This window comes from Danio aesculapii, chromosome 13 (genome assembly GCF_903798145.1).
Source record: "Danio aesculapii chromosome 13, fDanAes4.1, whole genome shotgun sequence".
NCBI lineage: Eukaryota > Metazoa > Chordata > Actinopteri > Cypriniformes > Danionidae > Danio > Danio aesculapii.
In genome coordinates, this window is record NC_079447.1 from 12,455,146 (window position 1) to 12,481,639 (window position 26,494).

Genomic DNA, 26,494 nt, shown 5'->3' on the forward strand with positions numbered 1-26,494 from the left:
TGTGGGTGCTCTTAATTTGCATGATCCGTTTCTTAGTAAAAAGTAGCTAAAAAGCCTAATAGTACACATCAAACTGTATTTGTGGGGATTAAAGCTAAGCTGATTTACTTTACATACTGTATCAGCATCAGTTTTAACAGCTGAAAAGTCCATGTCAGGAACACACTCTGGACTAACAGCCCTCTGAGGATTTGGTTGTTCTGACTGGATCAATTTAACAGGCATCTAATCAATACAACCTAATGACTGTGTCAGTATTGTGGATCCACTCAGAGGATCTGCAGCAGAAACCCAAATGTGACTCAGTCTGACCTTTGGGACTGAAGGTTGACAGTCGAATGGTTGACTTCAATTCTTACTGAAAATGAAATATCTTATTAACTTTTGGCCTCTGCTTAACTCTGCATGATATTGGAAAAATCTGACATTGCGATATTTTGTTTTGCTGCGGTATGGATATCATTTCACCAGATGATTTGAATAGCTCTAATTGGAAAGATTTCCTTAATTTACATCGACTGGGATGATCAAGTCTTTTTCTTTGCAGTGGATCTACATAAATTATAATAAATTGCAAGCAAATATAAATAAATAAACACTGCTTCATGTTTTTTGATGAGTCTAACTGTATTCAACTACAGAACTTGAATGGTCATCATTGTATAAATAATTTTTTAAAAATCTATTTATAATATCTTTATCTTTTAGGGCCCTATCATACACCAGGTGCAATAAGGCGCGAGACTAGTATGGCATGATTTGTTGCAATTTCAGATTAGCGAAACAACTTTTTTTCTGCCAAGTTGTTTAAATAGAAAATCCATTTGCACCACTTTGTGGACTCATGGGTGTGCTGGTCTAAAAAGGAGATGTGTTAAGGTGCATTGTTGGCATGTTGCTGTTTTGAGGAACTAAAATAGACGCTTTAGACTTTGCACCTAGAGCGTTAAAACAGTGGCCTTAATCTATAATAAATAATTAAATCCTGCGATGTGACTATTGCAGATCCACAGATTGCGATATCATTGCACAAACGATATATTGTTCAGCCCTACAAAATATATTATATGGTTTTGAAGACAGATCATAATTATTCATTCATTCATTCATTTTCTTTTTGGCTTTGTCCTTTTATTAATCAGGGGTCGCCACAGCGGAAGGAACCGCCAACTTACACAGCATATGTTTCACGCAGCGGATGCCGTTTCAGCTGCAACCCATCTCTGGGAAACATCCATACACACAATTTAGCCTACCCAATTCACCTATAGCGCATGTCTTTGGACTGTGGGGGAAACCGGAGCACCCGGAGGAAACCCATGCGAACGTGGGGACAACATGGAAACACAGAAACGTCAACTGACCCAGCTGAGGCTCGAACCAGCGAGCTTCTTGCTGTGAGGCGACAGCACTACCTACTGCTCCACCCCGTTGCCAGATCAAAATGAACAGATAGTTTTATTGAACTATTGTAGAAAAAAACGCTGCATTAAACATAGAAGCTCAGATATTCTGCAAGATTTCTCCTTTTGTGGAACTATTCAGGATGCAAAGTCTTCACGGTATGCAAATGATGACAGTTCTCATTGATATAAACTCAACTAAACATATCTAAAGCACAAATACTCCTTCTCCCTCTTTAAAAAGAAAGTTTTCTGTTCCTTTCTCTCACCTTCCATGACGTAGACGAGGGAGCCCACATCGCCTTCTTTAATAATACAGCTGTTTTTGTCATAGTCCACTGGATACATACAATCCACAATCTCCTGGATCTGAGACATTTCCAGATTCTTCATGAAGTCGTTGTCCAGGATAGCCGCCTTGATCAGATCCTTTGACCTGTACAGTATGGAAAAAGTACAGTTAAAAAAGCTGTAATGAAAAAGTTGAATTCTTCACACAGCTCAGTATACACTAAATCAGGGGTGTCAAAGTCAATTCCTGGAGGGCCGGAGCCCTGCAGAATTTAGTTCCAACCCTGCTTCAACACACCTATCTGTAGGTATCAAACAAGCCTGAAGGACTCAATTAGTTTGATCAGCTGTGTTTAATTAGGGTTGGAACTATACTGTGCAGAGCTGCGGCCCTGCGGGAACTGGCTTTGACACCTGAGCACTAAATACTGACAACTATTTACAAAAAAAAACTATGAACATTAGTAACATGCTACATTATTTTCAAATGACCTCATAACTATGTGAAAATATCTACTGAGTGGTACAGTACGGTATAGTATGGTATGATACGTTTTTTTTTTGTCCATTTTCAAGGTTTAAAAAAAGCAAACCGTACCATTCAACCTTTTGGGTACCCTTTCTAAAGAGTATCTAGCACAAATGTCCACTTATTAGTTTTAATCTTTAGTTTTGGCAGGAAAATCAAACTATGAGTAAATAAAAAAAGATCATATTTAATGAGAGTAAAATAGCTGATACCATAATTAATATTTCTATGCATAATAATATACACTACAGATATACTAAGAGCTGGATGAAAGTATGGTAATCTGAACAAAGCCAATGAGACAATTCAAGAATAAATCCACATGGAGTGTGTTAAGAAAAGATTAAATGAAGAGGTTATTTCTAAATAAAATAAACCGACAAAGTCTCTTGGTCAGGGTTGTACGTCACAGCAAAAATAAATAAATAAATAAATAAATAAATAAATAAATAAATAAATAAATAAATAAATAATCAGAAGGCTGAGAAAATAAGGATTTCAGAGGTTTATCCTGCACACACAGACACACATACACATGCATGCACGCACACAAATAAACTAAGTAACTGAAAGTCAATGTAACCTCCCACACATGGAACTTGGTAATGAACACTGTCTGAAACCCACCTCAGAGCAAGATATTTTCAAAGTTTATTCTATGAGATATCAGATATCTCTCAGTTCTTTTTTTCTGATAAAATATCTCACTAATGTGCCGAGGCTGCCTCGTGAAAAACAGAAACACCAGGGCTCTGAAATAAAACACCTTTGAGCAGCCAAGCAGAACTTCTTTGGAGTGGGATCGATTTGATCAAAAAAATAGTGGACGGAGCGTTCGAGAAACTTGTTAGGCAAAGTCATTATGTAATTCAGTTCATTATTTATGCAAATCCATTTAGTTCTGCAAATGACATTTAATTACTCAAGTGACGGTGGATGGAAAAATCTGGTTAGATGTGATGGAGTGTGGTCTTTAAATCTCATTATCACTGTTTATATGACACTTCCGAGCACTCCTCAACAAAAAGCCTATCATTGTGACAGCAGCTCCTCTGTTTTTGTGGACCTGGATTTACGCCAGACAGCTGATTTAGTTGTTAAAACCCACAAACGCTCACCTATGAACCACAGCGTGTTTACATTTCACAGACTCCCTCTGTCGTGAGCAGAAACAGAGCTTTTTTTTTCTTTTTAAAGATGTCTGCAGCACTTTACGAAGACTTTCTTTCATCTGGCTCAAACACACATGGACAGTCTAAGTAATGACTTTGACTTAAGAAGCAAAAAGCTTAATTTGTTTTCAGTTTAATCTCATTGAAGTTTAAGGACAAACAACTACTGTAAGATCTCCTGCTAACAGTTTATTTCATTGCAACAGCCTGACAGTAAGTGCATACTTAAAATCCGCCTGCGAATAAACAGCAGCCATATCACTTACATGAAGCCATTAAGAATGCCATCAGACACCAGAAATGTAAACAATGGATGAATTACTCTGCATTTACATGACATTTGAATTTACAAGACATTTGCATGTCATGTATGCATTTTTATTCATGAGTTTCACAACAAATATGGGTAATAGGTGCCCAGGGCTACATTTTTGACAACTGAGAAATATGTACCCAGGACAACGTCTGCTTGCAGTTTTTGTTTTCACAAATCTACTAATGGCTGCCATGTACATTTTTGGCAATCTCAAAATACAATAGAGCACGTTTTCTCATAAGTGCAATTTTAGAAAGTTCCATTCGTTCCATTCATGGTAATGTTTGAATGCTACATTTGTTTTATTCCCATAACAACATAATGATAACATTTTTTGCTAATGTTTTTAGAACTTTTATTAATCACTAATAACGTTAAGAAAGCTTTCTACAGACATTACGCAAGAACATGTTTGATAACTTTGAGAGAACCTTTAGAGCATCAGCCAAAATTATGAAAACTTTACCTGTTAGCTGGGACCATAAAAGACACAATCCTACACTGTAAAACCCGACAGTAACTCAAAATTTACTGAAAGGTAATTCTACTCATTTAAAGTTTTGAACTCAGTGTTGAAGGTAAAGAATTAATTAAATACCTCATTACTTCAACTTAATTGGAGTAAGTTCACAGTACTCATATAGATTAGTTTTAATTAGTTCAAATGGTTTGAGCTGACTTAACTTATTGGGTTTTACAGTACTCAGTTGGTTTGAGTTCCCTTTACTTATTGGGTTTTACTGTGCTCAATTTGCTTTGTTTACTCAAATGGATTAAGTTCACAGCACTCATTATGATTAGTTTTTTAACTTAAATGGCTTGTTGCAATCGGTTTCCTCATCGATTTGAGTTACCTTAACTTTTTGGGTTTTAGTGTAATGTTTCCTATTACACTTCTGCTGCATTGTTTTGTAAGTTCTTTAAACTAAAAATACTAAAATAAATCATTTTTTGCCATAATGTTAAAGTTGGTTATAGAATAGCAATGTGAACACAAAGTAAAACAAGAGCTCTTAAAGCATTAACACATATTTTCCAGAAAATAATTTATGCTTTGACCCTAAAGTCTGAATCATCCTTTTAAGGTGGGATTACATTTCTAGGTAAATGGGCATCTGATAACGTGTTACAGATATAACTCTTGCGGGTTTAATTTGATACCTACAAAAGTCACCATGTAACCATAAACACATATATTATCTCTGTGTTTCAGAGTTTGTGGCTCTGTTTTGCTCATCTTGTGTGGTATTTTTGCTCGCCAGTCTGTGTTCATCTAAGGAAGAGTCAGAGGAGATATTTTACATCCAGTAAAAGCCCAGAGATCACTGGCCTCATTTACAGCAGAAGACCCCTGGATCACCCTGCTGCCAGTCTATGTTTGACTTAAGATTTTTACTCACTGCCTTTTTCAGGAGGACATTCGCATCGCACAGGTCGACAGACTGTCTCCCTTAAAAGGACAAAGTATGCTGAGACACAAAGAAGAGAAAACTGGAGAAAGCTGTGGACATGGAGCTAAACATCTGCAATTAATGTCTTATTTGTAGGGCTTTTGCTTCACTAAAACTTTTTTGTGAGAGTAAAATTTCATAATGCATGATATAACAGTCTGCATATCAGCGTCTGCTGAAAAAAATCTTGTTTTTTAAATGGCTATATAATTACTGGCTTTATAACGAAAGAAAATATCACCTGATAAATTATGCATTGTTGTTTTTTGACTGGTGCATGCAACATTTCAGCAGAGTTTGCTTGTTAGGGGGTACTAAAAGATGAAGTGTTGGACTGCTAAAAAATAAGTATTTTAAAAAATAGGGAAATGACTATAAATTGTTTGCATTTTGTTTTTAAAATCAGGCTCAGAAAAATGATTTTGAGTTAACAGCCTATAGGTTGTTTTCAATCACGTGGTTCTGGTGACGTGCAAAATTCAGATGGAGGGCAGGAAGTAAAAAACTGAATGGGAGACATGGAGGAAAGTCCATATTTTTGCGATTTATACCCTATTTCAAAGGAGATATAAATAGAAAATAACCATATATGTTGGGCATGATCCTTATATCATGAAGAGGGTCGAGTTTTCTACTGAACTGAAATATATTTGCCTGTCATCGAGGTGGTATATATTGTATAATTATGTTACATGAAAAATACTATAGTAAATACTATAGTGTTTGGAAGCATACTATAGATAATTACGTGATTTTATAATTATATTGTTGCTGTAGTAATAAACAAATTGTTCAATAGGCTTCCGTTTTCTACAATATTATCGCAATGCACCACAGTTTACACTAACGTTACCATATTTATTACAGTTTATCAGTTTACTATACTGCAGTATTTTGTAGCATTCATTTACAATGAGTTGTACACATTATACTCTTCACCATGTGGTTCAAAAACATGTTTATTATAAATTACTATCGATTTGCCACATGTGGATATCTTCCTGACATCACGAAATAACAGATTACAGAGATAACAGAAATAAAGCTGCTGCGCATCTCGATGTTACGTTACGATTGTTCATTCTGCTGAAATGCCAGTAAAGACACGGATTATTGCAAAACAAGACGGATATTTCATTGCCGAGATTACATGGCAGGGTGCATTATTTATATTCTCCTGGATTTTGTATAAGTGTGGTGGTGTTTGTATTTGATTTTTATATAACACATTAACATATTTATACACATAGCTAGGCCTGTATATAATCTTTATTGCTGCTGTTAAACGAATTATCATGTTTAAAAAAAGTTTGTACACATGGATGTATTGAAAAAATGTTTTTGTACATGCAGCCTTCTGTTTAAAATCAGAATCTGAAAGAGCTTTATTGCCAGGTATGTTCACACATACGAGGAATTTGTTTTCGTGACAGAGCTTCTAGTGCAACAGGATAACAGAGACAGGACAAAAAACAGATAATAAATATATTTAAAAATATATAAGTAAGTAGTGAATGCAAATATACAAATTAACAAGTGTATGTACAGCTATATTACTATATACAACGTTATATGTGCAGCTATTATGTGCAAATTGGCATGTAAAGTGTGTTGTTAAATAAGTGTATATGTGTATAAAAGTGTATAGCAGGTAGTGATGTTGGTTTCGCAATTATTATCATCAAGTGTTCATGAGATGGATTGCCTGAGGGAAGAAACTGTTTCTGTGTCGGGCTGTTCTGGTGCGCAGTGCTCTGTAGCGTTGACCAGAAGGTAGAAGTTCAAAGAGGCAGTGTGCTGGGTGTGAGGGGTCCAGAGTGATTTTGGCAGCCCTTTTGCTCGCGCTAGATAAGTACAGTTCTTGGGGAGTAGGAAGGGTTGTACCAGTGACTCGCTCAGCAGTCCGAACTATTCGACGTAGTCTTTGGAGGTCATATTTAGTAGCTGAGCTAAACCAGACAGTTATTGATGTGCAGATGACTGATGAGCCAGTATGAGCCAGTTTCTTGAACTTTCTCCTGTTTATGAGCAAACACTTTTGGAAGTCTTCAAAAGCTGTTTGGCATATCTTATTTTGGCCGATTTAAACAATTATAAACAACCTAAAGTAGAAACATGTTGACGTTCTGATAGAGATTCCAATGCAGAAGAATCACTTCCTGCCCTTCATCTGAATTTCCCGATTCATCAATGACGTCATGTGCAATGACCTATATGTTGTCAGCCTGGGGTGCGTTTCCGAAAACCATCATTAATCAACTAAGGTCGCAAGTTCCATCGTTACAAACATAGTTCATTGATTTGACGTTTCCCAAATCCATCGTTCCAACGAATATTTGCAAAACGCATCGCAAACTTGTGCACTTGCAACTACACCTCTGGAGCTGTAGTTAGAAACAGTTTTTTGTAGAGTGTAGTTTTGTTTAAAGGTCCCATAAAATTTAAGTTTTTTAGATGTTAGTATCAGTATTACAGTATTAATTTTTAAGATATCTATAAGCTAGTGTGCTCCAAAATTCGCATTTATCAGATATAAAATGATATAAACATGTTAAGCTTGTAGTTAGTAACTTCGGCTCAAGTGGATCAACGGTTTTATTCACGTCATCTCACACTACAGTCTCTCATCACATCATAACCAATCAAATGCTCTCAAATATCCGACATGCCCCGCCCCCTTCAAGACGCTTCTCATATGCTTTTCATTTGATGTGCTTGAGCTCAACTACTCTCACTGGCAAAGCTGTGAAAAAACAAAACACGATTGGCTATTGTTTTTAAAAGGGGAGGAAGAGCTACTCGATGTCCCACCTTCTCATCGTGTTTCGGTTGAGATTATGTCAAGCATCGAATAAAAATGCACATTTCAAAGCATTTCACGGGACCTTTAAACATGAATGAAACTAAAGAATGATTCTGTATTCGCAGCATGAAAAATGATTCTGCGGATCTGTATTGATTCACATAATCTGCCCTCACTGCATGACCGCTCATTGGAAAGCCATGAGCAGCTCTGTGGTCATCTGTAGATGTGTGTGCTAATGAGTTAATGGCCATATCTTCATCCTTTGTTTATTATGTCCGCTTTCTTGGCAGAATGCTAAAACAGGAAGCAATCCCTGACTGCAGATAAAAGCTCATTCTACACGCACAAAAACAACTTAGTCAGAAAAACGTATGGACTAATGTATTTATTTGTATAGATTTATGTTTACTTTGCACAATGGAACCAGTTTCCTTCATACTTTGTATTTAAAATAACTGTTCACTAATATGAAAATGGTGATTCTTATATGAAATTTAATTAAATAACAATGAAAATGTATCTTGCTCTATACGTATTTACAGTATTGTGAATCTTTACTGTAGAACATACAGCAAATTTCACAGAGCAACTTTAAAATAGAGTAATACTGCATACTGCATAACTGTCCTATGAAATACAGTTCATATTACAGTTAAATATGAACCCACGGTTCGGAAAGCATGTGACCTGCGGATTAATAACCTTTTTAAACTTGTATGTTAATCCAACACCCGCGTCATTCAAATCACGTGTATGAAAGCATTCAGGTGTTTTCTGTCACTGTTTGTTTAGTCTGCTTTAATACATTCAGTGTAAAGCTGCACAATTATACATTAAAAGATTGTGATTTCAATTCAAACCCACGCAACATGAATGATAAATGAAAATGATTTGCATATGTTTATTAATCCTTCGAAGCTGTACTCAATTCTGTGATTGATTGAAAGAGATTCAGGTCTTACAGTTTTTTCAGTAAGTTACAAACAATTAAATAACACAGAAGTACTGGGAGAACAGTTTATAGTTCAGATTTAAACACTGATGTTTATGGTCATGATTGAAATCACTGTTTAATGGAACTTGACGCTGGTGAATGTTGTAGCAATTACATTAAGTAGCCAACAGGTGGCGACAAACAACAATGAAGTTTTATGTGTGAATTGTTGAATCATTCACTGAAAATGAATGATATGTTGTACAAGATGTTAGATTTCTATATTTAGCATTATCAGAAACAGGAACAAAGATCATTTTTCGTATTGAATATTTTCCTCGTTTTCAGCTGGTTCTTTATTGATTTTTATTTGTATTGAAATGACAGGTTCAAAGTTATGATTGTTAAAACCAAGGGGTTTTGCAGTAATATTTTAGTATAAATAGAAAGCAAATGAAATTAGTCTTCTCCCTTTTATGCTGATCCGAAAAATGGTCCAATCCGTGACTCCAAAATCATGTGATCCGAACCATGACATATGTGATCCGTTACACCACTAGTAACTTACATGACAAACTGTACTTATTTGATTGAAAAAAAAAATTGTTAATTTTTGTTGGTTCAGATAATACACTCAGCAGCACAAAACGATGTCTTTACAAATATGTTGTTTGGTTCTATTGACTGAATAAAATGAGAACGACTTTTAATTCATACAAGCTCATGGCTACTTGTGGAGATCAAATCTGATATCATTCATTCATTCATTCATTCATTTTTCCTTTTACCCAATTCACCTATATCGCATGTTTTTGGACTGTGGGGGAAATCTGAGCACCCGGAGGAAACCCACGCAGACACGGGGAGAACATGCAAACTCCACACAGAAATGCCAATTGGCTCAGCCTGGACTCAAACCAGTGATCTTCTTGCTGTGAGGGGACAGTGCTAACCACTGAGCCACCGTGCCACTCCTCCAACCTGATACCTTGCAGTTTTAACTAAGAAACATGACAAAGTTTTCAGTCTCAGCTCTAAAATCTAAAATCCAGAGGTCAAAGTGTCCAATGCAGACATTCCTATTTCAGTGCAAAACTTGATCTCTGATATCTCCAAAGACTTCAGAAAGTCCAAGTGTCAGAGATGAACAAGTTCAGAAGAGACATTTCAATGAAGACTTCAAAAAAAAACTTTGAGTCTTTCATCAAAGGTAAAACTGCAAAAAAAAGAACAGAAAGAAACAAGATTCAATTATAAGACACCGTGAATGACATTCAAACGGCAAAAAGCAGTGTGCTGAAAGAAATATAATGGGTTATGTCACTTACTTGTGACATTTAGTCAAAGCAGTTTTCTATTTACTTTTATTTCTACAGAAAGAAAATGAAAGTAATAAGAGAGTGGATCTACTGCATTAATGAACGCCTCAGCAAAGAAAGACATGAAATAAAGATGAATGGACTCCTCATAAACAAATACAGTGGACAGCATAAATGAGTACACCTTAATTAATAATGAATATTTGTATCCATTTCTCACTGAATATATTTTGCCGTCTCTAAATAAAACAATTTTATTATTAAACAACTATATATATATATATATATATATATATATATATATATATATATATATATATATATATATATATATATATATATATATATATATATATATATATATATATATATATATATATATATATATTACTATACAACTATACTATATTTAGATGGATATTATTATACTATATTACTATACAACTATACTATATTTAGATGGATATTATTATACTATATTACTATACAACTATACTATATTTAGATGGATATTATTATACTATATTACTATACAACTATACTATATTTAGATGGATATTATTATACTATATTACTATACAACTATACTATATTTAGATGGATATTATTATACTATATTACTATACAACTATACTATATTTAGATGGATATTATTATACTATATTACTATACAACTATACTATATTTAGATGGATATTATTATACTATATTACTATACAACTATACTATATTTAGATGGATATTATGATGGATGGATGGATGGATGGATGGATGGATGGATGGATGGATGGATGGATGGATGGATGGATGGATGGATGGATGGATGGATGGATGGATGGATGGATGGATGGATGGATGGATGGATGGATGGATATAAATAGAAAGATAATACATACACTCACCAGCCGCCACTTTATTAGGTACACCTTACTAGTTTTGGTTTGGAACTAGTAAGATGCTGCTTCAGAACTGTCTTAATCATTTGTGACATGGATTCAACAAGGTACTGGAAATATTCCTCAAAGACTTTGGTCCATATTGACATGATAGCATCACACAGTTGCTGCAGATTTGTTGGCTGCACATCCATGATGCGAATCTCCCATTCTACCACATCCCAAAGGTGCTCTATTGGATTGAGAGCTGGTGACTGTTGAGGCCATTTGAGTACAGTGAACTTATTGTATTGTCATGTTCAAGAAATCAGTCTGAGATGATTCACGCTTTATGACTTGGCGCGTTATTCACCTCAAGGTTCTATGTGTTGTGTGTTCAGAGATGCTCTTCTGCAGACCTCTGTTGTTACGAGTGGTTTTTTGAGTTGCTGTTGTCTTTCTATCAGCTGGAACCAGTCTGGCCATTCTCCTCTGACCTCTGGCATCAACAAGGCATTTGCGCCCACATAACTGCCACTCACTGAATATTTTCTCTTTTTCAGACCATTCTCTGTAAACCCTAGAGATGGTTGTGCATGAAAATCCTAGTAGATCAGCAGTTTTTGAAATACTTAGACCAGCCCCGTCTGGCACCAACAACCATGCCACAAAAAAAAAAAAAACTGTTCAAAGTCACTTAAATCACTATTCTTCGCCCTTCTGACGCTCGGTTTGAACTGAAGCAGATCATCTTGAGCATGTCTACATGCCTAAATGCATCGAGTTGCTGCCATGTGATTGGCTTATTAGACATTTAATTTAAAAGAAATATCTGAAAGTAGCACAACATTTAAATATACGTACAAGATTATATTTGAAAGCATTATAAGCTTTCCAAAAGTGAAGCAATATTATTGCCAGCTAGTTCCCATCTGGCAGGCAAAGACAAGCTGTTATGAAGTTTTTTTTTCTTTAAAATCTGTATAATCATTCCTTGAAGCGCTCATCAGTTCACGATAAATGCAGATTTAAAAAAGAAAAGGCAAAACATGCTCCAGTGCGACAGGGTTCAAAGGGTCATTCAGTACAAAACAAGGTTGTGTTGTAAATTAGTACAGTGTTGAGCTGTCTGATGCACAGCAGATGGGGAGGCCAAGCTGCTCAGAACACAAGAATAATGTTCCTCTGCTGCTAAACCACTAGATGCTAATTAATTAAGAGTGTGTGTGTTTATGACAGCAGGTTGAAACATGAAGATCCTTCACTTCCAGGGGAACTGTTTAGTCTGGTTAGGTCCTCTAATCGTGCCAGTGTCTATTTCTATTAAAACGCATCAAGAGACTCTACTGCGCGCATAATAACAGCTGATCATGTAAATAGTGTCCGCGATCCACCTGCTGAATGACATCATGCTGCTTTGATAAGCAAATTATCAAGCCGTTAAACAAAGCAGTTATTATTATAGGCCAGACTTCGGGTATTTCCCACATCGCTGCTCCTGCATGCGCAGCACAGACATTTTATTCCTGGTTCATCTGCTTTCCTGCGCATAATCAAACTTTCTTGAGGTGTCATCAATGAGATGCTTCTGCAAATGTCAATGAATGGCATTTTGAACAGAACATAATGAGCTTGCTTTGTGAGAGAGTTTTCAGATCGGAATGATTTCAATTGTGCAACCTGAAAAACCCATGATATTGTCCTCCCTTTCAAAAGCATTACTATTATCTTTTCAAAACATTATTCTAGTAACCATAGCTAAGATACTTTATAGTTGTCACTGTAAACTGTTGTAATTTGGTTGTCACAGCCAAAAGGACATGGGTTGTGTACAGCTTTATATATTAAGCAAAAGATATTTATTGGGTGATTTTCTGCAGAACAACAGGTGAGTTTAATGAATACAAAAGTGCTTATTTGAAGATTCTTAAGCTAACCACGGGTCAGGTTCATCAGGAAGAGTCGGGTCAGATTCCAAAAAGTTGAAATATACATTTAATACAGAAAAGAAAAAGAGTTAAAATGACTGATAAGTAGATCAGAATCCAAAAAATATTTTGCTGCTTGTTCAAACTATATAAAACGAGCTTAAACAACACATATTTTGCAATAACTTAATTATTTTGTGTTCAATCCAGTTAAGTTTGTAAAGTTAATCGATTTGTGTTTTAATAAACTGAATGAATTGTGCGGAACCCTGCATTTTATTACAGTGTAGGGTAAACACCAGCCCAGGCTCAGTGAAAACCGGTCCGTGGATCAATTGATACCAGGCCGCACAAGAAGTCATTATTTATTTCCATTTATTTATTATCCGAGTCTGAACGATCTTATGTTTTGAAAAATGATGGTATCATCTCTGATCACCCAAATTTAACCCACAAGCAGCAAAATAAGTAAGAAACAGATGGCTTTGGAAAGTTTCGAATACCCTGTCCGAAAAGTCTAGTGGCTGGGAATGACCTTTTTACAGTGTGTGCTATAAAGTTATTGTTGTTTTTTGTGTGTTTACATAGATGAATATGGCCACGGTGTAAATGCACAGTACAGTTACATTCTTATAGCCACATTATATCGTTATGATAACATAATATAGGTCTCAGTGATTTCCTGAAGATAAATACCAAAAAAAAAACAACACAACTGGAATAACTACAGCAGTCACGATCGTCTGATCTCATATGAAGCAAGAGATCACGATGACATTTCAAGAGTTCACGCTTAGCTGATGATTGATAATAAAGCGTATTTGGTATGCTGTCCTGGGCTCAGAATATCCTTGAGCCCAGGGCTCCCTCCTGTTTGAAGGGCGAGAGGAGAGTTTGAGCTCAGGTAGGTCTCGAGAACTCCCCTATTTGTGAACCGCTGAGATATATCTGGCTAAGAGTTACCTTAGGATGCTATTTTGAAGTAGTCAATTTACTTATGGTGTATGTCTTTGGAGTGTGGGAGGAAACCGGAAAACCCTGGGAAAACCCACGCGAATACAGGGAGAACATGCAAACTCCGTACAGAAATGCCGACCAGCTCGGACAGGTTTGAATCAGCGGCGTTCTTTCTGTGAGGCAACAGTGCTACCCACTGGGCCGTCGTGCCAACCTATCAGAGAAGGGGAGGAGTAGTGGTGGAAGAGGGGATTCCTCAAGCTGAACATGACTGGAGTAGAAAGCTGGTAATTTATAGTGTGTGAGTAATCATCTAATTGATGCAAATATGTGGTGCCAGCTGTGTTCAATCATAAGCACGTGATCCTCTCGAAATTAGTTTAGAAATAAACTACACATGATGACGTGTGCAGGTGTTGTAGTTGTGTCCCATTTCTTAGGGGTAAAATTTGAAGCCCTTCCCCTTCACACTGTTTCAATGGCCAAGGGGAAGGGATAGGGGTACAAAAACAGGATTGGGATTGGGCCTAATTATCTTAGATGAACACAGAAAAGCCAAACACTGCAGTGCTTTATAATTTTGTCCATAAATAAAACTTGTATCAGAGTGACAGCTTGTCATCCTCTGAGAAAACGATTGGTTGCCTAGCAACCTCCTCCGACCACCAAACACCAAACACCAAACCCATGGTACGCTGCAAAATTGTCAAGAGTTGACCAATCCGCGGTAATAAAAAGGTTGAGAACCACTGACTTAAGGTACTTTTTTATTGCACGTTTCAGATGACAAATCCACTACAGGGCGCTGGTTACAATTTTGTGAATCTGAAATATATTTTTCTTAAGCCACCTTTCCACTGCTCATGACATTTGGACACGACTGTTGGAAGACGCCCCCTTGTGGCAGCCGCACAGAATTTTCAGTTTTGTCGTGCACCATGGGAGAGAAGCTGATTCTCGCGGTGTCAGAAATGAAGGAGTGCAAAAGCAAGAGCCTTTATTCTCTGTGCGTTCACCATGGTGTCAATGTGGAGACGACATTAAAAAATAATATTTTTTATTACACATTTCGTTCAGATCGCCCAGCAATTCACTGACCTAAACCCTTATATAAAACCAACTACTAGTGTTTTCAAAAGCAGGCTTTAGAGAAAAGTGTACTGCAACCACATAGATTATCATTAATATCATAGTGTGAAAAGGAGAAAAAAATTGTTGGCATTATACACTATATATATATATATATATATATATATATATATATATATATATATATATATATATATATATATATATATATATATATATATATATATATATATATATATATGGCAATGCATTACCTTTGAAAATCCTGATCGCAATATATATATGTATCCATGCCTAATATCCGATTGCCAGAAAGAGATAAATTTTTTTTAATTGTTCAAATTTTGGTATTTGTGCAAATCTAGATACCGATGTGTACACTATGATTTTATATAAAATTTGCTTTAATGTGTGATAGAACTAAAAAGTGGCCAAAAACGAATATTTTCTCAATTCAGATGAGTAGTGGCTTGGACCCGGAAACAATATTTCATATGTCACCGATACGTCACAACTTAACAAGCGTTTACTGTACACTGAAGTACATCTTTTCAGTTACACAAAGCATGTATTTCCAATGAGCCAGTGTTGGTAAACAATGTTACACTTCAGTGTATGATGACCTTGTTTAAGTGTTACAATACAGTTAATTGCAGAGTAACATTAATTATATATGTGTACTTACATGGTTAGGGTTAGGATAAATGTTTAGGGTGAGTTGCATGTAAATATGCATCATTTACTAACACTAGTATGGAAGCACATGGAACACATGCTAATCAGGCTTACACTAGTTTTCTGGTAGGCTTGTTATTTATACTAGAATAATTCAACATGCTAGTTTAAATACTGTATTGTTGTTTTAAAGAGCTTTATGTGTGTTTGATGACTCAAAACTTCAAATTCAATGTTAAAGTCATCAAATAAATCATTAAACTCAATAATCACAGCATCAGTTGGCATGTGATGGGTCTACTGCTGAGATGTAGTTTAAAGTTGAACTCATGTTAGTATTTGACGCGGTTAACTGATTGTTAAAATGCACTAGTTGATGATATTTAAGTATTATCGATTGACAATGTTTAATTCTGTCAGATTAACCTACTTGGGGCTTTTGGGGACGTTGGGCAGCGTCACGTGACTCAGCTGCTGGATGTTGGCGGGTTCGGCGCTGATCGCCTGCCTTTTGGTGCGCTGATGCTCCGGCAGCTCCGAGCGAGTCTGGACCTGTTGGGTCGCCGGACGGATCACGGATCGGTACTTGTCCAGCTCATTCTGCAGCTTCTGAATGAGTTCGTCCTTCTGGTCCAGTTCGAGCTCCAATTCGTCAATAAGCGCGTCTCTCTGTCTCAGCTCTTCAATTTTCTCCTGAAGCGCGTACTGGAGGTCGCGTAAAGTCCCCATCATCATCCTTTCCGAGCCGAACAAAGCCGAGCCGAACCGAATGAAAGCTCCCAGAACTGCACTTTTAGTAACTTTAGCCTACTGTGAGGGGAGAAAAAACAGAGTGTTGCGCTTAATCCGCTTCTACAGTGAAATGAACTACAGAGCGAGAAGAACCTGTTGGATAAAACTCTCTCTCTCTGTGCATCCGTGAAAAAAAGGAAAAGGAAAAAGGAAGCGCTCAAAGCCACACAAATCCTCACAGCACTGACAGCAGCGTCGCTCGTGGGCAGTGACGTGATCAATGAGTGGAGCTCGAGTCTGCACTGAACACTGGTACGCGTCACAGAAGCGCGCGGGATTCCTGGACACTCAGTAAACGGATGTTGTTCAGAACAGCAGAAGTACGTAAATTATCTCAAATTTCCATAAATGTATATGAGTCTAGCGCGTAGCCAGCCCGGTGAAAGGGGTGGTTATTTTTTTCCTCAAAAAGTGGACATTTTTTGCAATTATAAGCCTCGTTTTCTGTTTAATTGGGAGACTTAATACATTTTAAGCACTATTTTTAGCACTTCTTGACGTACCAAAAATATTTACTAAAAAATACTTATTTTTTAAATAAATTAAAAAATTACATCATGTATCATTAGACAATATATATATATATGAATTTATCAAATTAAAAACAAGCCTATTTGTCATGGAGGCCAGCACATTCCCTAAGTCAGAATTGGACAATTTAAATAATTTTTTTATAAATAATAATAATAATAATAAATAATAATAATAATAATAATAATAATAATAATAATAATAATAATAAATGTAGAGCTTTACAATTTTCTAGCCTCTCTTCTAAAAAAATTTTCATTTTAAAATTTATGGATAACAACAATATCCAAATTAGTATTCAAATGAATTTTAATATGGCCTGCTTTTGGTGCTTCAGACCTTTTTGTTGCTCATTTTTTTGTTTCAAGAGTAAGGTCCAAGATTTAGAATAAAACCTGTAAACAGTTTTCTCTATTTAAAAACAATACAGTAGTGAAATTTGACTTCACTTGTGTAAGATTGTATGTTTTCTAGCAGCTGTATGGTGGAGTCATGAAAAATAATTGTTTGCATTGGCCAAAACTGATTAGCTGATGTCACGACAGCCAACAGAGTATTATGCTCGGTCTGATTTTCACTTATTATGATGGCATAGCAGTCAAAATAGGACAAATGAGCTCATGTTTGGGACAAATTCTGGACTTTGTCAGTGAGGAGTGGGTCTTTCGAACCACCCCAAACCCCCCCTGGCCTGTGATTGGTAACAAAGCTATAGTTAAATGCAGATCTAGATGAAGTTATCATAATGTCTGTTTCTCAGGGCAGTTTTCAGACTAAAGTCCAATTATATTAATTCTTCTTTTTCCAGAAGTGGTTTTGCATGTACACACACACACAAAAAAAGATTCACAAGATTTACTTATTTTTTTTAAGGAAAGTGGATGCAAACAATTTATATGGGTTCAAATTAATTTTAGTAATGTTCAACGTAATTTGTTTAAATTCAGCCCATATACATTGTTTGCAACTACTAATAATAAATCCAATAAATAATTTCTTCAGTGTATCATGGTTTTACTACAAAAAATACATTGTAAAAACACCAGTCATTGTTTAGCTTAACCATTACTAGTTCAACCATGTTGTTTGTAATAAAAATATAGGCCTATTTATACAAATGGTAATCAATACGCCGGAAATATAGTTACTATGCTTTCACTATTATCACTAAAACTATGGTTATTTTTAGTAAGGATTGTTTTTTTACAAATGTAATTAGAATAAGTGTTTCAGTGGAAAATATGAGGTCACTGAAGTCAGAAATTCCAAATCATAACATTTTTCCTACAATAACAAACGTAGAAGACAATAACACAAGTACTGTAAATGTTGATACAAAAAGGTAACAGTGGACTATAATAAAGTAGAGAATCTTATCTGAGTCTGGGATAAGATGCGATATGTTGTCATTTAACATAATTTATTCATTAGTTTGGGGCCCAAAAAAAACATTACTGCCAGTAATATCTTATGTGGTTCACTAGATTTACTTACATTTTTAAGGTAAGTGGATACAAACAATTTTGAATTTAAACAAATTAAATTTAGTAATGTTCAACTTAATTTGTTTGTTTAAAGTCAGCACAAATACATTGTTTACAAAAACTTACCTAAAAAATAGTTAATCCAATAAATCTTTTTTATTTTCATTGTACCATGGTTTTACTAAAAAAAAAAAAAAAAAAAAGTAAAACCACCACTCATTGTTTAGCTTAACCATTACTAGTTCAACCAAGGTATTTGTAATAAAAATATAGGCCAATTTATACAAATGGTAATCAATACGCTTTCACTATTATAAAAAAGACTATATAATTAGTTTTAGTAGGGGTGTTTATAGTGTTTTAGTGGAAAATATGGTCATTGAAGTCATAGAAATTCCAAATCATAAAATTTTTGCTGCATTAATAAATGTAGAAGACAATAACACAAGTATTGTAAATGTTAATACAAAATCAGTGGGCTATAATAAAGTAGAGAATCTTATCCGTCACGTGCATTTTATATGTTGTCATTTAACATAATTTATTAATTAGTTTGTGGCTAAAAAAGCATTACTGCCAGGAAACCATTGTTTCATTGTGACAACGTACTGCTAATAATGTGACTACAGTAACATAATGCATTAAATGGGACATTCTACCAGAAACGTACTTTATCTGTCCCTGAGAATAAAAAACATAAACACAGTGAATAAAAAGTATTTCATCCCAAACATTTCAAAAACTTGATTTCTGTGAGTTGTTCCGTAAAGGAATGTGTCATTCATTTGGTTCTCTGATTTTGTTTTCTTTAATAAAAACACTTTACAAATGTACAAACCCTGTCATTGTCCTTGTCCTCAGCCCAATTGAACCTACAGCTTAAGTAGTTTATGCTAAAAACTGTTAATTAGAAGAAAAAAAAACTTCAGAAATAGCAAGTTTAAGTTGTTATCATTCACATCAATTGATTAAAAACATGAAATTATAAATATTATCTACAAATAAATACTACAAATATATAATACAAATACATTTACAGTTGTCCCCATGTTTCGGTCAGTCCTGTCACATTTGCATTAAATTTAATATAAAATGCGTGCAATACTGCAGCTTTAGGGCTATTGCTCAAAAATGACATCATGACGGAGAAGAAGCTGACAGTGATCAAGTATGCGTTCTATCATTGAATTGTATCGATTTCATGCTTGTTTTTGTATGATGTTTTTTCACATTTCTGTCACATTTTTTATTAGTGAAAATGTACGTTTCTGGTAGGATGTCCCAAATTATTCTTGGCAATAGATTAATGTAGTGATCAACTGCCAAGATGTTTGCATAAACACAGATACTGCCTTCAAATCTAAACCTATGAAATATTTACTGGAGTAAAATGTGGGTCAGTTGCTACACTGTCTACTCTAAATGGCTTGTCTCAACTTCAATGTGGGGAACGAGTAGATGCAACACGTTTGATTTGTTTGCAAGTTTATAAAAGGACGTAAAGCGCCCTCTGGTGTCAGACAATGACAGACACACAGGAGAAAGGAAGTAATGTGAGGAAAGCATTAAAAGGGCAGGTTCTGTTGTGGGGTGTACACTACCTACCATAGAAGAGATTGCACATGATCGAATGCTGGACAAATTTGTCAGTATAATGAACCATGATAGTAATTCCCTTTTTGATACAGTCCAAGCGTGTGAAAGCTCTTTTAGTACAAGATTAATTCAACACTGGTGCTACAGAGAAAGATACAGGAGTTTTTTTTACCAACAGGGATCAGATTGTATAACCAAAGTCATACTAGATGAAATTGTGCTGAACTGAATTAGATATTAGATATGGACAAGTGTTTACTCGTTGTTTTTGGAACTAAGGTGTGCAGTATGAAATGTAATTTTATTATTGTTTTTATATATATGTAACTTATTTATTTTTAGTATGGAGAGCTCGGCTGTGACATGTGAATTTCCCTTTGGGGATTAATAAAGTCAAACAGTAACAGTAACATTAATAAGTAATGAAAAGCAGGCCCAAAAACAGAATGAAGCTCATTTATACAACCCAGAGAAATTATATATGATAATGGAGACTGAATCTATCCTTAAAATATAAATCAAGTGAAAAAATAAGAAACAGCAGAGGATATTGGGGCTTCTATTCTGGTTAGGATGAATATTCTAGCCCTGTAAAGTTCTCCATGAAAGCTTTAGTTTGATTAATAAATCAGACAGACTTCAAAAAGATGAAGAGCATGTGAAAGTAAGCGAGACAAACCTCATCTTTGAAATCTGAAACTGAAACTGTTCGTCAAAAGACCTCAAAGGCCCACAACAGCACCCAGATGTCTACCATTCTTTGGATAGCATTAGAAGTCAAAAATAACACACAAACAACAACTCGTCTAAACAATGTATGAAAATAACAAACATCCTTCTTTCTGCCTCTCGCTGCTGTCCCTCAATCTCTTTCGCACAGTCACTGCCCTTGAAAGGACCTCTCCCAGAAAAACAGGCTTTAAATTTCACCTATAAACTCTTCCTGCAGGGTTCTTCCTCTGTGGATCGATGGAAAGAGGATCTGTTGTAACATGACTATTGTGGCTGCTCTTTTCTGCCACAGACTCACATCTGCTGCCATTTTATCTCTTTGGGACCCTTACCAGTGCACCACATCTTTTTATAGATGACACCAAGATCTCACTTTCAACTATAATTCTAGTCTTGACCACTCCTTAATTAATAACACTAAATTCCCCAGTGCTTTTCACTGTCTGTTAGCACAAACAGTTTACACTCTCTCACAAAGAAATCTGATATATGGCAATATGCAAATTACATATGTTACAAACAAGTTAATAATCAGATTTTACATATATAAATTGTCATATATGCATACATTTCAACATTCATTCATTCATTTTCTTTTCGGCTTAGTCCCTTTATTACTCAGTGGTCGCCACAGCGGAATGAACCAACAACTTATCCAGCATATGTTTTACGCAGCAGATGCCCTTCCAGCTGCAACCCATCACAGGGAGACATCCATACACACTCATTCACACACATACACTACGGACAATTTAGCTTACCCAATTCACATATACCACATGTTTTTTGGACTTGTGGGGGAAACCGGAGCAGCCGGAGGAAACCCACGCCAGCACAGGAAGAACATGCAAACTCTACATAGAAAAATGCCACACAGAAGCGACTTTCTTGCTGTGATGCATCAGAATTGGGAAGAAAGGTGATTTAAGAGACTTTGAATGTGGCATGGTTGTTGGTGCCAGATGGGCTGGTCTGAGTATTTCAGAAACTACTTATCAACTGGGACGTTCACGCACAACCATCTCTAGGGTTTACAGAGAATGGTCTGAAAATTAGACAATATCCAGTGAGAGACTTGTTGATGCCAGAGGAGAATGGCCAGACAATGTTCCAGCTGATAGAAAGGCAACAGTAACTTTAATAACCACTTGTTACAACCGAGGCATGCAGAAGAGCATCTCTGAACACGTCAAGCCTTAAGGCAGATGGGCTACAGCAGCAGAAGACCACACCGGGTGCCACTCCTGTCAGCTAAGAACAGGAAACTAAGGTCCAATTCCAATAGAAGTTGAGGAAACTGAGGTTCCAATAGAAGATATGAAAAACGTTGCCTGGTCTGATGAGTCTCGAATTCTGCTGACATTCGGATGGTAGGGTCAGAATTTGACATCAACAACATGAAAGCATGGATCCGTCCTGCCTTGTATGCCTTGTATCAAAGGTTCAGGCTGGTGTTGGTGGTGTAATGGTGTGGGGGATTTTATCTTGACACACTTTGGGCCCATTAGTACCATATATGCACTGTGTCAATGCCACAGCCTACCTGAGTATTGTTGCTGACCAGCTTCATCCCTTTATGACCACAGTGTCTCTTCTGATGGTTACTTCCAGCAGGATAACGCACCATGTCATAAAGCGTGAATCTCAGGCTGGTTTCTTGAACATGACAATAAGTTCAGTGTACTCAAATGGCCTCCACAGTCACCAGCTCTCAATCCAATAGAGCATCTTTGGGATGTGGTGGAATGGGAAATTTGCAGCATGAATGTGCAGCCGACAAATCTGCAGCAACTGCGTGATGCTATCATGTCAATATGGACCAAAGTCTCTGAGGAATATTTCCAGTACCTTGTTGAATCTAAAGCCACGAAGGATTAAGGCAGTTCTGATGGCAAAAGGGGGTCCAACCCGGTACTAGTAAGGTGTACCTAATAAAGTGGCCGGCGAGTGTATGTAATTTGCATAGATTTCCATGTATTACATTTCTATATGGGCTACAATATTTGTTTCTTTTATTGATAATAACATTCTGTGAATTATGATTATTGTGATACATTTCATCATCCCTAACAGAGGGTTAAAAGTAGTGTTTTCATTGCAATTATTATAATTAGTGAAAAGCTGAGGGACAGATGAAGCTTGATGAAGTAAAGTTTGTTTACCAGCATATGGTCTCAATGCTCATTAAGCTACAAACAGCTTTTATCCCTCTGCTTCTTCCATAATGAAATCATTAAGGTCGGAGTCATTAGAGCAGCACATCTGTCTTCACACAACTTCACACTGTCACAAAAAACATAATTGCACATACTGTGCTCCAAGGGTGAACATCCCTAAAAATGTAATTATAAAGACTATTAGTGATTTAGGTTATTAGTGATGTAATGGCCCTTAAGTGATGAGGGAAAACAACAACAAAAAAACGTCTGCCCTCTTGTGGGCATTGCTGCATGTAAATAACGACTGAGGTGATGCTCACAATTTGAAGTCATCGTTCTTTCAAGCATCATCTTTTGTGCTCAACAGAATAAACAAATAATAAACACTTGGAAATAATTAAGATTAAGTAAAATGTGTGTAAGTTTTTATTTTTGATAAAATTATTGATTTTACACTACAAATTTCAGATATTTTAACAATAATCTAAAAGACAGAGTTGTTAACTGAGGTTGTAGATTGTAGAGTACATATACAGTTGAAATCAGAATTATTAGCCCCCTTTGAATTTTTTTTTTTTTTTAATATTCCCAACATTATGTTTAACAAAGCAAAGACATTTTCACAGTATGTCTGATATTTTTTCTTCTGGAGAAAGTCTTATTTGTTTTATTTCGGCTAGGATAAAAGCAGTTTTAAATTTTGTAAAAGCCATTTTAAGGTCTAAATTATTAGCCCCTTTAAGCAATTTTTTTTTCGATAGTCTACAGAACAAACCACTGTTGTAACTTACCTAATTACCCTAACATGCCTAGTTAACCTAATTAATCTAGTTAAGCCTTTAAATGTCACTTTAAGCTGTATAGAAGTGTCTTGAAAAATATCAAGTAAAATATTATTTACTGTCATCATGGCAAAGATCAAATAAATCAGTTATTAGAAATTAGTTATTAAAACTGGTATGTTTAGAAATGTGTTGACAAAATCTGCTCTCTGTTAAACAGGAATTGGGGGGAAAAAATAAACAAGGGGCTAATAATTTAGGGGAGCTAATAACTCTGACTTCAACTGTATATGTTGAACCCAACTGTTGACATTTTGTCAATTTATACAGTCCCCGTGTGGATTGGGCAGTATGGTTTGAAATTTTACTCCAAGCTGTAAATATTGAAGCATCAATATTTAAAGAAATAAATGGCACAAATAAAAAAAAGATTAAACTACATACTACAACACGGTGGCTCAGTGGTTAGCACTGTCACCTCACAGCAAGAAGGTTGCTGGTTTGAGCCCCGGCTGGGTCAGTTGGCATTTCTGTGTAGAGTTGCATTTTCTCCCTGTGTTCTCTGTGTCCTCCGGGTGCTTCAGTTTTGCCCACAGTCCAAAAACATGAGCTGTAGGTGAATAGAATAAGCTAAATTGGCCGTAGCGTATGTGTTTGAAAAAGAGTGTTTGGGCGTTTCCCAGGGCTGGGTTGTGGCTGAAAGGTCATCCACTACGTAAAACATATGCAGGATAAGTTGGCGGTTTATTCCATTGTGGCCATCCCTAATTAATAAAGAGACTAAGCTGAAGAAAAATGAATAAACTACATACTCAAAACTAGTTTTGCACATTTTGGACATAATTTAAATACACATAAATTTCCCTCAAGGTCTTTTTTCTTTCACTTTGGTCAATTGGTTAAGTTTGTTCCTCGCCGCTGTCGCCACTGGCTTGCATGGTTTGGAACTTGTGGAGCTGCACATCGATGGATTTGCTCTTCAGTGTTTGGACTTTCAGCAGTGAAAATTAAACCGCACTGAACTAAACTAAACTGAAAACTGGACTGACAGTGTTTCAATTTACTAGAACTTCTATTTTAAGCTGCTTTGACAATTTACATTGTAAAAGCGCTATAGAAATAAAGATGAATTGAATTAAATTAAACCTAACAATTCAATTTAAAGAGTCAATAGAGTAAGTCCTAATATTCTGCAATCCTATAAAGTTCTGCCGAATCTTATACACAAAGATGCTCAAAGAATCAGATGGATTAGGCTGATGGGAGGGGAAGCATATGGTCAAACAAAGCACTTTCTAATGGCGTATTAAATATCCTCAGACAGGCTCTTGGGCGCTACACGTTCAACCCTAAAAGCCGATAATGCACGAAGCTTCCTGTGCACAGAGCCCTCTGGGACCTGATGATGATGATGATGATGGTTTAGATCAATGATACACTCTATCTCCCCCACCACCACCTCATCCTCTCTCTCTCTCTCTCTCTCTGAAGCTTCACAAAGATGCTCTGTCATCATGAGAGTTTCTTCATTCATGTCCAGAATGCTCAACCTCAAATATACTTAATCAAATGAAATCATGCCAACAAAGTGTCAACAAACAATACAAAGTCATCATGGTCCAAGACGTGCATTACAGAAGCATATGTTAAACACACAAGTGAAATCTCTCACCTGTCCGATTTGGCAACTCTCCTAAAGCTTTGGTTTGATAAATCCTGGTGCGTTTGCGGTTCGGCTGATATTCCCTGCGCGCGGTGTGTCCGCGGGCCGATCTGCGCGCTCGGTAAAACGGACTGACATTTGTGCAGCTTTCTCTTCAGCTCGCTGATTTCGTCTTCTCGCTCCAGCAAACGCCTCTCAAGATCTCGTATCCTCTCCTCCTTCAGCATTAAAATCTTCGCGAAGTCTTCGTCTAGGTCACTCATTCTGAGGTAGTTAAAAAAAACTTTAATCCCCTTGAAATCAACCAGGCGCGCTCTCAAACTCTGTCACGCGTCCAGGCGAGCTCTGTTTGTGAAGCTCCAGTGTAAAAACAGCTGATCTACACACGTGTTTACAGTTGAAACCGGGATTCGGCGTCGCTCCCGCTGTCGGTCACTTCTGTCCCAAACATCCCTGTGTGCGGTGTCCAAAAACATACACACACACCATACCGGGTACGACTGTCTCCTCATCCACACGGGGTCTTCAGTATAGGCGGAGTTTCACTTTTGTGCTGGGGGAGGAGGAGGGGGATAAAGTGGGCGATGAAAAGCCGCATCAGAAACTCAAGTCTGATTTACAGATATAGGCTACCAACATGAGGTTTGTTGACGCGCACATTTTGAAGCGTAAAACCGGTATTAAATGCACTTACACTGGAGTCAAATTCGCCTGAAACCATACTGTGAACTATACTGTCAAGAAACTGCACGTGTAGCTTCTTGCCGTGTTGAACTTACGAATCAGTTTGCTAAAAGATTCGAATCTACTTAATAAATCAGTTGATGAATCGGATCTCTTCAATGAATCGGTTGAACATTCCTTTAAATTTGAACTGAATCGAAGTGAATCCTTTAAAAGATGCAGGGTGAAATAAGCCTATATAGTATTTAGTATATAATTATAATTAATAATTATAGTATATAATTATAATTAAGTATATAATTAACGTATTTATGGACATATAGTCT

At 36.2% G+C, this 26,494-nt stretch overlaps 1 protein-coding gene across 2 annotated transcripts in view; it reads right to left on the reverse strand.

Moving 5' to 3' along the window:
• The window catches only part of prkg1a (protein kinase cGMP-dependent 1a), a 138,003-nt gene extending 112,022 nt beyond the window's left edge, over nt 1-25,981 (reverse strand). The window contains exons 1-2 of one of the 2 annotated variants that reach the window (XM_056470811.1): nt 25,494-25,981; nt 1,673-1,839 (exon numbers count right to left, since the gene is read on the reverse strand). In XM_056470811.1, coding sequence (XP_056326786.1) covers nt 1,673-1,839; nt 25,494-25,747 — 421 coding nt within the window. In that variant the 5' untranslated portion in view covers nt 25,748-25,981. Of the gene's footprint in view, nt 1-1,672; nt 1,840-16,175; nt 16,590-25,493 lie in introns of those variants that run through there. The other variant, XM_056470810.1, reaches the window with a different exon arrangement.
• Between the last annotated feature and the right edge of the window lie 513 nt (nt 25,982-26,494).